General features: G+C 35.3%; 1 protein-coding gene across 1 annotated transcript in view; it reads right to left on the bottom strand.

Annotated features, from left to right (window-relative positions):
* The window catches only part of LOC128881346 (neurotrimin-like), a 280,218-nt gene that overhangs the window by 94,968 nt on the left and 171,698 nt on the right, over positions 1–13,552 (bottom strand). Inside the window, exon 2 of the mRNA XM_054132296.1 lies at positions 9,260–9,357. Coding sequence (XP_053988271.1) covers positions 9,260–9,357 — 98 coding nt within the window. The remainder of the gene's footprint in view (positions 1–9,259; positions 9,358–13,552) is intronic.

Genomic DNA, 13,552 nt, shown 5'->3' on the forward strand with positions numbered 1-13,552 from the left:
TGTGTGTGTGTGTGTGTGTGTGTGTGTGTGTGTGTGTGTGTGTGTGTAACATCATTGACTTCAAGATTATTTGAGTTTATATAATGTTTTAGTAAAACTTGGTCGCAATCTGAATACAGTTTGAACAATTTTATCGAACGCACTTTCATTTCAACGGTGCTTACGTATTCGCTTGAAACACATACGGCTGGTGTAAAATTTAAATGGAAGCTGAAACTAAATAGAAAAAAGGATCGATACACCAAAGCAGAGAGCGGTATAGTATAATTTCTATTTAAATAAATTCAAATTTATTCAAATGCAATAGTCTGGGATTGTTTCGAGTCGTGCGTTCCAAGTATAATTGGCCGCGAAACGAAGATTAAACAAATTGATATCCGTCTAATTATCACTTATTTAACGAGTTGTCGCAAGGGAAGGAGCGTCGTGTCGGTGACGAGAAAGAGAAAAACAGGATGACAAGCTGCAACGAGTTAAAATGAGTATAGCTGGTCCTGAACTGAACTTGGCAACAGACACAGACTTAAATGCGTTAGTTTAAACATAGGTATTGCGAAGTCACGGTTCACGCCGAGCGAAGACGCGTCCTGTCACCCTTCCACGTTTCCTCCTCGCTTTATACCTACCTCGAATGTTCTTGCAGTTCAAGAATGTTTTACACAAAGTGGTAAGGTGCCCGCGTTTTGCTTATTTCAATATGTACTACTTCTATGTACAGGTACACTATTGTCGGATGAACATTCCAACTACACTTACACTTGCATGTATTCTGTTAGAAAATATTAAAATGAAGTAACTGGGCGGTAAGAAACGAAGTAACATAACCCTGCGTCCTAAATAACTGTCGCACGGGCAACAAAATCGCTCGTAGCCACGAATATAGAAATATGTATGATTAAAAATAAATTTTTAGAGTTTCAACACATTGAATATTTAATGTTTTGTTATAGTTTGTTACTTTTTGTAATCTACAAATCATCAATGTCTCTATGGATTTCTCTTTAAAAACTGTTCAAATAATTAAGCAACTACTTTATATATGAGTGTGATTGTTTATAACTATATTTTCAATTATAGTCCTATTTAAACTTCCCGCTGTAAAAGAGCAACGTAAGATGGCCGACATGACTTCACCCAGAGTTCTGCTGTGTCCTGTACCTATATTCGTACAATTAGGACAAAGCGTAAACTCTTTCAAATTACGAATTAATAAAGGAGTTAATAAAAACAACTTTATAGATATTCTGTTACGTCATATGCTTATCGTTTCCTTAACGTTACAAAAATGTTAAATGTATGCATAATAATTCATATACAGGATGGTTCACCTAAGTAAGGCCACCTAAATATCTCCTCTAATTGTGGGGGTACAACAAATATTTTGTATGCTATTTCTTTGCGATTTCTTTTTTCTAGGGTAATTTTTTTCGGAGTTTACAAGGTTATCGGTGTATTTTTCCGTGTAAATGTATAATTTTGTTTATCCCATCGTGTAGCTGATGTAAAAATACGTTCAGATATGTACATTACATGCCCTTGAAATGACCTTTGAGTTCAAAAATTAAATGGAAACGAAAAATTGTTGTCTGTCGAGACTTTACAGACGAAGACGTCGTTCAGGAATCTATAAGAGTAAATAAACATGTTCGCTATTATGAAATTTGTAATACTTTTTGACGAACCTATTCTTCAAACTGTCATTGTAATAGATGTTCCAAATGGTGCCCCTCCACATCGCTACATTTTTTAAAACATAGAATAAGAGACTCTCTGGCCTTTTCAAATGTTGTGGGATTAATTGCAGCACAAGGTGTTATTATTCTGTCTTTCATGTTTTCTGGCGTTGTTGGTTGTTCACAATAAACAACTTCTTTTAAATATCCCCATAAGAAATAATCCATAGGTGTAAGATCTGATGATCGCGATGGCCACGCTACACGTCCAGTACGTTCAATCCAAGAATTTGGAAATTTTGTATCTACTATTTGTCTTACAAGACGTGTAGAATGGGCCGGACAACCATCGTGCTGATACCACATTCTTCCACGAATGTCTAATGGTACATCATTTAAAAGCATCTGTAAATCATCTTGCAAGAATGTTACATACTTTTGTCCATTTAATGTACCACTTATAAAATAAGGACCAATTATTTGGTTATTCAAGATACTGCACCAGACATTTACAGTCCAAGGCCTCTGCCTATCCACTTGCCTTAACCATCGTGGATTTTCCAATTATCAATAATGCATGTTTCTTAAATTTAATTGACGATGATTGGTGAAAGATGCCTCGTTGGTAAACAACATTCTCTCAAAAAACGATTCATCGTTTTCATATTGCTATAAACTCCACTGACAAAAATACAGGCAATTTTCAAAATCACGTCCATGAAGATCCTGATGGAGAGACACATGATACGGATAAAATTTTTGTTCATGAAGTATTCGTATTATGCTTGTTTTGGAAATATTAGTTACCCGTTCCAATTGTCGTGTACTAACATGCGGATTTTCGGCAACTTTTTCTATAATAATATTATGGGTTCGCGTACGCTTCTTCGTATTGACACTACCACTTTCAAAAAAATGCTTGACCACCTTTCCATATGTACTACGCGATGGAGGGTTGCGTTCAGGAAATTTCGTTCTTTACAATCGAACAGTTTGCCTTAAACACTGATCACTTTTACCATAAATCAGAATCATATCAATTTTCTCTTGCTTTGAATAACTCATCGCGAAGGATAATATCCATAAACTGACGAACTGTTTGAAAATAATCAGATTTCTGCGGTGTCAGAAGTCATTTGTAGTGTAAACGTGTTTATTTACTCTTACAGATTCCCGAACGACGTCTTTGTCTGTAAAGTCTCGACAGACAACAATTTTTCGTTTCCATTTAATTTTTGAACTTAAAGGTCATTTCAAGGTCATGTAATGTACATATCTGAACGTATTTTTACATCAGCTACACGATGGGATAAAAAAAATTATACATTTATACGGAAAAAAACATCGATAACCTTGTAAACTCCGAAAAAAATTACCCTAGAAAAAAGAAATCTTTTCCTATAGAATGGTTTTTTCAAATCATTCAAATAACATACAAAATATTTTTTGTACCCCCACAATTAGAGGAGATATTTAGGTGACCTTACTTAGGTGGACCACCCTGTATAATTGTTCATATATAATTCATATATAATTGTTAAGAAATTAGAATGAAGCAAAGAACGAGAATAATCATGGATAAAATTCTCATATTCGAATATGTACCCGTTCGCTTGACAGACTTAAAGCGGACTTGGCTTAACTATGTCAGATTAAGCGAGGATATTGCGCAATTACGACTCCTGGCCGACGGAAGCTGTTCCTATCGCGTTTCCAACTTCTCACTCCACCGAATACTAGAATACCGAGAATACTGGTTTAATCAGTCGTAGAATTCATTTCCTGAATGAGATAACTAATAAAGAATAGCTCCAAGATCATTGAGAGCGTAAAAGGTGAGCTCTTTCTCGATACATATGTATTTCTTTTTAGCGTGTAGAGAAATCTAGAGAAACAATGCCGAAAATAATTGTATATATGATTTCAATTAAATTGTTCTTATTACTGTCTTTTATGTTGATAGCACGAGAATCATTTATACGAACGGCTAAATAGGATTTCCGTTGTTTTCGTTTCGTACAAAGTCATAATTAGGAAGCCGTCTACAAGGGAATTTCCTTCGTCATAGACCTCTCCATTTCAACTGTGGAATTTTTTGATTTGCAAATAGAATTTCCAATGATGAAGTTTTAAAATTTCAAATAATAACGTTAAGTTATAAACGGTTTATACGGGGATCAGATGACTATAAAAATCCGACGATCTTTTGCATACTTCTATTATGTAAAGCACCTATGAATATTGTTTGAACCATAAGTAAAGTAAAGACTGGAAAATGAGGATTCTTGGCATACCACTTCGCACGCCATTCAAAAAATGTTCTTCTCGGAGAATAATCAGCTCACTCATACCTTCGGAGTCTCTGCAGATGATAAGGACAAAGCAGCAACCTATGCAAAGCATGCCACACTGTGCTCGAGAAATTTTACAAATACCTTTCTAGCGCTCTCGTGCTATTTACAAGAACTCCGTGAAAAATTGCCCCTTCCAGCCGACACATATGTAAATACGTTTGATCGCCCACGATCGTTTGCTTCCAAATCTAGTGTACCATATTCTCGAAGCTACTTACCGAGTAGGTAATTCTAAATTCTAAATTTACGATAATGTTCCTGATTTAGGGTGGTCTAAACATATGTAAAACCTACTTTACCACGTTCACGCTGGCGTGTACTACCGATGGCTCACATTAATATGTTTAGGGGCGGATAGTAGAGCAGTGCGTAGAGTAGCCGATTACCACGCTTGAGAGCCTGGGTTCGAATCCCGGGCGGTCTGCACCGGTTTTTCATGGTTGGGTTATGGTTAAGTAAAAAATATAAGGAATGGGAAAAGCCTAAGGGCAAAAAATAAGAATAAGATGGTGCAATAGCAAATAAGGGGAGCGAATAGTCAATAGCTCCCCAAGCTCACACTTTAAACGCAATAAAACAAACAAACATCACACTAATATGCGCCATCTGGCGGCGCGAGCGTGTACTACCGTCTCACGTGTTTATCAGATGGCGTGTACCACCGAGCCGCCCCTAGAGACGCGGTAGCGTCTCGGCGCCAAGTACATGAAAAATTATCCGTCATCGCGTATATACTGGCGTTGGAGCTACCACGTATTTTTTACAGAAGAGATGGTCCATTCCAACCTAACCTGAAACTCCTTTCATGAATATCTCAACACTCCTGCAGTATTTTCTAAATTTAAAGGCATTTTTCTTATGTAAACCGCATATAAGCTTTCGAATAAAACCAAAATTAATCAAATCGGTCCACGTACAACTGAGATATCGTAATATCATGTCATGAATCTGCCAGAAACGGTATTTTTCGTATGATTTTCCCGTCGTCAACCCTTAGCCAATAGGAGCTAAGCAAAAGCCGAGCGTCGTTTGTCGACTCCCGGAATCATTCGGTTCGGCATGGCTCGTCGGCCATCGAGCGTCGAGCGGCGTATTTTGAATTTAAGCTTTTTATGTAGAGCTTGTGGAAATGAAGGGGGCCCACAGGATTGGAGATTAACAAATTGCTGCCAGTAAAGTAAAATGTAGATCAATTTCGATTACAAGATAAGTTGTCAAAATCTGAATTGTCAGGAACCTTCATTCATAGAGTAGATCCATGCCACTAAAGTGTTTTTGATTTAGACTTTTTACGTAGAGCTTATAGAAATGGAGTTATTTTCTCATTTCATCATTAACATTATAATTTATTAATTATAAACACTTATTCGTTCAATTTATAAATAATTATATATACCTGCAATTTTTTTCTTACTGCAAGAAATTTTAATGTTAATGATGAAATGAGAAAATAACTCCATTTCTATAAGCTCTACGTAAAAAGTCTAAATTAAAAACACTATATATATATGTATTTATGTATTTATATACATATATAAAAGATGTGACGCCAATAGCTTTACTCTCGCAAGCTTTCAGATAATTTGTCAGTTTAAAACTCTGACAATATAAGTACACTTTCATTATTTTGCGTTTTAAAACAATTCTTATTCATCGACACTTTGACCTTGGCTGGCCACGCCAAGCATTTGACTTCCAGGCTCCGGAAATCTAGCCAAATCATCTGGCAGCTCATTTTGATTTCACATATTTTTCTACTTTCTTGTAGCTTTTTATGGGGATCTTCTATTTTTCAATGATAACTCCTTGAGTCCTCCACTTTTTCATGTACTTGGCGTAATTTTTTTACTTTTTTGAAGTTTTTTTTATCGGATCTTCATGACCGGACATACGACTTTTGTTAAACATGCAGTCAACTGCCGAGCAGTGTTAGAACTATGCACGTAGGTATGGAGGAAATAACACTTTACAAGTATCATAATATGCTTATACGACTACTTCTTATACTATCGTTGTCGTGTGATATGTTGTACCATAAATGTACGTTACTGTTTTCTTTCAAACAATTGTATCGGCGACAGCTGTAAAAATTGTGGGAAAAATAATTACGTCTGTGACCTCTGTACGATTTGCCATTTTCCTTCGCTTGCTGACTTCCCTAACGAGGGGTAATCCTGAAAGTCTAGCCACTCGGAATTCTATTGTGGCTCGTTCCAAAGCTTCTACCTCCACGGATAAGAAACGGCTCCATTTACATCAATTGTCTGTCACTTATCACACGTAGTACGTAGTTACGTTACCCGGAGTACATTGGTGTCTTACATCGTTCAACTTATTTGCTTCTTTTACTGCTCCTTCAGTAAGTACTTCCTAGTCTAATCTGCCGGTTCATTTTCGTCTAGCTACCACTTAGAAGCCTTGTTCAGCTTGACTATGCCTTTTCGCTTACCACATTCTAATTCCAATTTGCTTACCGTAATGCTATTAATTGCACGTTCGTTTCCGAAGCACTTATCTAGCGTATCCGATTCGCTGTGTATACGATTATTAGTTCGATGTCCTTAGACTCACAATTAGTGAAACTCCAGTGCGTCCAGATAATGTTTTATGATCCATCGCCTTGAAACTAGGTCGATGCAGACCACAAGACTTGTACTCGTCGGCCTCAACATAACCGCACTTTCGAACACGAACGTACAAATTAGTTTACAGGTCTCGCACACCAGCTGTGAAAAGGATACCGCCAATAGTCACAGTAACGCCATTTCAAGCACTCCAGCAATCAGCATAAAGACATTTCTCGTTGCATATTAGAAGTCAATTCCAACAGTCGTTCAAGTACTTGCATCAAAGGTATTTCCACCTTCGGAATGTAACACGTCTTACCGTTCGAACCTTGGATCTCCTCTCCGATCTTACTAATGAAGGTTATAGGTTACATTCCAATATTCCTGTAAACATGGGACTAATGTAACAACGCTGCTCCCGAATTATCGGTACTTTAGTATGTGGTGGAAGCCTGTCCTCACCACTAGCGGGACACCGCGTATTTCTCGCAAGTGCTCAGTCTGCCTAACATTCGTATACAGGGTGTCCCAGAATTAGTGTAAGAACCGAAAATAGGGGCTAGCTGACAAGAGAAGTTAACAGATCTGGTTCAAACTTTTTTTGGCGATTCTAGACTCTATCAAGGTTTAGCCGTGTCCGAGGGTTTTTGTGAATAGGCCTCAGGGATGCCAAAATATTTAAAAAGCTAAGAAACGAATATCTTAATTTTGGCAATATTATTATCAGTAAAAATAGTTAACATATTCTAGGAAAATGATTAATAAAGTTATCGCCACAAGAACCGCTTTTGGTACTAACACCTTTGATAGTTTGTACGAAAACTACTCCAGGAACCTTTTTTAAAGCAAAAATAATATCATATTCGGATTCAGCACCCCAAAAAACCTGTAGATACCGAATTTTGTGATAATTAGATAATATTATTTTTATTCCCTGAATAAAAATGTCATTAGAAAGCTTTTTAAAGGCCAATGAAAGTTATTTAATGCTAACAAACGCTCAGATGGCCTTATCACCCTCAAAATTCGAGTCAAAGATCGCAAACCTCAAAAACACTTACGAATTTTTTTGAGGTCTATACAATATTTTTGCGGTTCACAGATTTTTTTATAGGTACCTATTATGAAGGTGGATATTCGTTCAAAATTTCGTCGAATTCCCATTTCAAGTTTTGAAGTAAAAACATAAATAGTTGCAAAATCTGAAAATTTTAAGTGGTCTTGAGCGCGAAGCTTTGACAATTTTGTAACTTCAAAAGCCCGAAACCTCTCGTTATTCGGTCATAGTTGTACACAATTGTCAATATCAAATACATTTAATTTTTCGTTACAAGTGAATCGCGCGCCATCAATCTCTCACACGGTCTTTCCGAGTCACCACTTTAAACCTACCATTCAGCGGGAACACCGTCATGAGACATAATTGTAAGAATTTATACCAGGACCCTTTTATTGATCTTAGTCTGCGAAGTCAAGATTTTATCAGTGATAAAAGGTGCAATTTATCGCATTTAATAAAGTTCATGTGTATGTTACAATCTATATACAATCCTCCCCCTCCCCCCCCGTTCAGAAGTATGTCGACACTTCCTTAATAGAAATAAATATCTAATAAAAGTTGTGAATCTATTAATATCAATTATATCATTTATGTTTCAGTATGTTTATATTGTATTAGCGAATATATTTTATTAATAGTTTTTTTTTTAAATATCACGCTAGTAATGATAAAAACCTTGATAATGTTAAAATTTCTTTGACCAAACTTGGATACAATTAATTTCTTCATTTTATCCGAAGGAATATCACCTCATTTATTTTGTAATATTTTGCCATAAATGTTTTTGATATATTGAACATTCTTTCTGAACTGTAAGTTTTTCTACTTTCTCTTTTTGTATACTATTACTTCTTTCGTCTTAATCTTCCATTTCTCCTGGTCCCTATCCGTACCAGATAAGTCCTTCATAGCACACGTCGCGTAGCAAACGGAGAGAAATTATTATCCCGTGACGAACGAAATTTAAATTACTAAAGTATGCAGTGTCACGAGAAGGATGTTTGTTATACCGCAAAATTCATTTTAAACATGTTCAGAGTGTGTAGCATGCCAGCGAATGCATTTTGAACAATCACGTATGCTTCAATCATTTTAATTATTTGAATCATTTTTCGTTTTGTATAAACAATGAAGGCAACAATAGGAAAATATTGATATATAATGTCAGTGCGAAAACATTCGTTTTTTAGTGCTTTCCCTATATTGCCATTTATTAAATCAATCGCAAAATTTTGTTTTATTTGTTAATTTCGAAATATACCATTCTAGAAAGTGACTTTTAGAAAATATTTTTTTGATAACAGTGTTTCTTTTTTACTCTGTGCATGTCAGCTACACCTATGGAAAGCTGATTTGGTAAAACATTATAAAATAAACGTTGTTGGTCAAGACGGACTGTGTAATTTTGCAATACTGGCTATCGAGCACATCGTATATCACTGCCCACAAAATGAATTTCAAAGATATTAATGATTTCGCAAATGCGGACGCACGAAATGTACTCCATACGTAACATTGATCAGAATTAAACGAGAAAATTTGAGCAGTAAAAGTAAGTATAAAGTAAAGTGTAAGATTAAGAGATATTGTTAGTAGAGAAATCACCTTATACGAAGAAAGGTTCGCGACGACGCAAGCGAGCACAGCATCTCTGCCAATTGGGACCGTGACGTTTGTTATTGGCCCCATGAAGCTCGGTCCTTCTGAAACACAAGGGTATCATCTTAAGTGTTCAGTTCATTCTGCTGTAAAAGTTACTCGAACGTAACATACATATAGTGGCAGCCATATACTTACGTCCAGTTAATAAAATTAAATATTATTTCTTGTACACTTATACATTAAACTAGCTGGTTATTGTTACTCGCTCGCTTCGCGAGCTCGCGAGTGGGGTCCTTGTTGCTCGTTCACTTCGCGAGCTCGCGAGTAGGGTTGTTCTTGCTCGCTTAATATAGCTATATGCATATAGCTATTCATGTTTATTTTGTGTGCGACCCTTTACGGGCCACACAAGGAACTTCCCGATTTTCGATTACAGCGCCATCTATCGCGAATAAAAAAAAGTTTGAAACTAGTGTTTTGAAAAGATCTCATAGCCAGCTTTCACAATGCATGATAAAAAATGAGGTGTTCTAATAAAAAAATCATATTGACCTTGACGTGACCTTGGCCGGTCCTTTAAAGGTCAAACGGACACGATCGTTCAATAGAATTTTTGAAACCCTAAAACATTTCTCTAATCCATTTTTTTCACAAATGTTCCATTTCGGAAATATTTGACTATTTCCATACTTTTGGAGAACCCTGTATGTATACATATGTTATACATATGCATACAAATGTAATAATAGTAATATATGTATGTATATTATTTCCGTTTAGTTATTCGCTCGTAAATTTATGTTCTCCCATCTAGATTGCGTTATTGAGTTAAGTTTTCTTAAAAAAACTAAAAAACTACTGGACCGAATTAGAACAAAATCTAATCAACTTTAAGTAAGATTGATATACATCGATTGCATTATCGATCATTTTGATCACGGTATTAGTTTTTCAGAAAACGTTAACGAAAAATTTGTTGACAAACACACACGGGCGCGCGCGCGCGCGCAAGCACAATTTGTTAAAAGTAGGCTAAAGTTACTCCAATGACCTTGAAACGTGGAGATCTGCTAAAAAATCGATTTTTCATTTTAAGGGCAAATACAACGACTTCTCTATAAATCGGAAAGTTAACGAGTATAAGAAAATCAGTTACATTTTTAATAAGTTTACAATATACGTAATAAGATGTTAAAATAGCTTTCCTTAATTTACTATAATTAAAAAGTTTTTTATATTTTTATAACGAAGTGCTAAGTTTTCTGCGGACACATACTTAAGTACATATATGTATAACGCTTATATTTTCACATGTTTTTTTAACTCATAATTATAATATTGTTAATATTTCGTATGTAAATCCTTATTTTTGATAACTGCAGCACACCTTCACGGCATGGATTCGATAAGTCGAGCACATCTGCTAGCAGGTATCGAATTCCATGCTTCCTGTACAATAGTGTACAATTCATCCATATTTTTTCGCTTTTGTTTCTGTACATGTTTCTCGACATCAATCCACAGCATCTCTATTGGATTCAGATCCGGAGATTGTGCTGGCCACTTCATTACGCGAATATTATTGTCACTCAAAAATGTCTTGACGACTTTTGCTGAGTGTTTCGGATCATTGTCCGCTTGATAGATCCATTCCTTTGGCATGTATTCTTCGGCGAATGGAAGCAATACATTTTTTACAATATCCAAATACACGTATCGGTCCATGATTCCAGTTATCCGATGAATAAGACGTGTACCTTTTACTGCCATAGCCCCCTAAACGAGTACCGACCCACCACCACCTTTTACAATCGGCTTAATGCAATCGTCATTAAATTCTTCTCCTTTGCGACGTCTCACGTATACTTTGCCATCAGATCCACATCGATTAAATTTTGATTCATCTGTAAAGATTACTCTAGACCATTGCTGGGGCATTCAGTTTAAATGTTCTTTCGCGAAAGCAATCCTAGCTTGACGATTTTTTTCTAAAATAAACGGTTCCTTTCTGGCAACGCGTCCGTATAATTGAAACTCATTAAGTCTTCGCTGGGCAGTTTTAATACTTATTTTTTCATGAAGATCTGTTGATATTTCATCGTGGATGGCAACTGCAGTTTTGAATCTGTCCGCTTCAGATAATCGGTGAATCTTGCGATCAGTTCTTTGAGCAGTTTTTCGAGGTCTTGCTTTACGAGGAACATTGTCTGGTGTTCCATGATGCTTAATATGTTGTATAGCTTGATGGCAAGCCATAATGGATATTTCTAATTTAGCGGAAATCTTTCGGTAGGACATTCCATCCTTTCGAAGCTGTTGTACTAGTCGCCGTTGTTCTGGCATTATATTTCTTCCTTTACTCATCACAGCACTATTGTAATATGTCTAACTGTAAACACTGCTGAGCAGATACTGGTAAATATTGTTTAAATTTGGCTTAGCTGTGTGAAACAAAAGCATACGTAAGTAGTTGTCCGATACAAAACCGACAGACCAGAACAAAATATTAACAAAGTACTTATTTTCTCGAAATAAGTAAAAGTTCTACTGCAGATATGTACATCAAGGTTCAATACTCTTAGAAATAAATTGTTGATACGACTATCTGAGCTCTGTAGAAATAACTCCGGTTTTAAAGTTAAAATATAGTGTACGTAAGTATATGGCCGCCACTGTATGTATACAAGTTACGATAAAATAAGGGATTTCAGGTTTGTTTTAAGGAAGGCTTGTTGTTTAATATGTTTATATGTTGTTTAATATATTTTTCAATATCAAGAATAATTTTCACGATATTCGTGAAGACCCCCGATTCGCTTACACTCATAACCCTCTTGGTGCGACGCGCTTCAACTTAGAACAATCAGATTATGCCGCGCTATATTTGCACCTATATCACTGAAATCCGCTACTGGCGGCACAGGCGAACAGCGCGGAGTTACAAACATTGCCCGCAGCATAAACCTTGTTGACGTAAGCGAGTAAGATGCTCACTTTCGATTAAACCATGAACATAATAAAATATAAATAATGAAATTATGCCTTGACGATAAACTATACCTAACATATAAAAATAATGCAACGTACTTGATAATCCAAGTTTGAATGATATGTATGTATATTCTAAAACATGATTAAACATATAATATACACTACCGCTCAAAAGTATCCGGACACTTGCTTTTGCTGTATAAAACATAGTTCAACTTTGTACGAAATGTATTTAGAACGCTTACATCAATTGTATTGGATTACACGCCTTATCATATAGGGCGAGTCCGAGAAACAGACCACTTACATATCTCTATTACTTTTCGTTGTACAAAAAAACTTCTTTGGGCAAAGTTACACTGTTTGAAGGGTCACATGTAACAGTGTAAGGGGAAAAATTGTTAAGGTCTTTTTTTTTATAAGATTTCAAGGTCATCGATGTTTTTTTAAATACAATGATATATCTTCGTTAACGTAATGTTGTAGCTGACAAAATAACAAATTCATCTATATAATACAATATGACCTAAAAATAACCTTCAACCCAGACATATGGAATAAATAAAATTTAATGTGTAAGATTCATTTGCTTTATTTTTGTTACAATATACATGTACATATAACAATATACATATTGTTCATAACTATTGTTGTTGTATGTAACCTTTTGATTATATATTGCCACTAAAAAGTGTGAAATAAAATAATTTTTGGAAACAGAATATTTATATGACCGACTTAGAAAAACGTTAAAACTGCATTAAAACGTATGAAATAATTTCTAGTTAATTTATATGAATACTCGCCACCTCTAGATATAATTGCTTAAAAGTATGACAAAATGCAGTGAAAAGTATGTAAATAGTAATTTCTATTTAAACTGCATTATTACTCGTCAGCTCTTGATGAATTTGGTTAAATTATTAAATACAATGCAACCTTTTCGGAGGCGGATATGATTCTAGTCCACTGTTCTATTTAGATAACCAAAATATTCATCTATGCAATGTTGTTTTTATAGTTAATTTTTTAAGGTTAGGAAAACGTGTTTGGATCTTGAATTTTGACACTTCTTATTAAATTTCATATATTAATTAAAGAGAAATGAAATTATAATATCTATAAGAAACAAAGAATATATAACTACATAAAGAATATATGAGCATATTAAAGAAATAAGGTTTATATATATTACATGTGACACCCACAAGAAAAACGAAACAGTAAGATGAAGTATTACATTTTTCTTTCAGTAGATAAACTACAGGTGGCAGCCTAGCTTGCCCTGATCTGTAATATAATAAG

This window comes from Hylaeus volcanicus, chromosome 8 (assembly GCF_026283585.1).
Source record: "Hylaeus volcanicus isolate JK05 chromosome 8, UHH_iyHylVolc1.0_haploid, whole genome shotgun sequence".
NCBI lineage: Eukaryota > Metazoa > Arthropoda > Insecta > Hymenoptera > Colletidae > Hylaeus > Hylaeus volcanicus.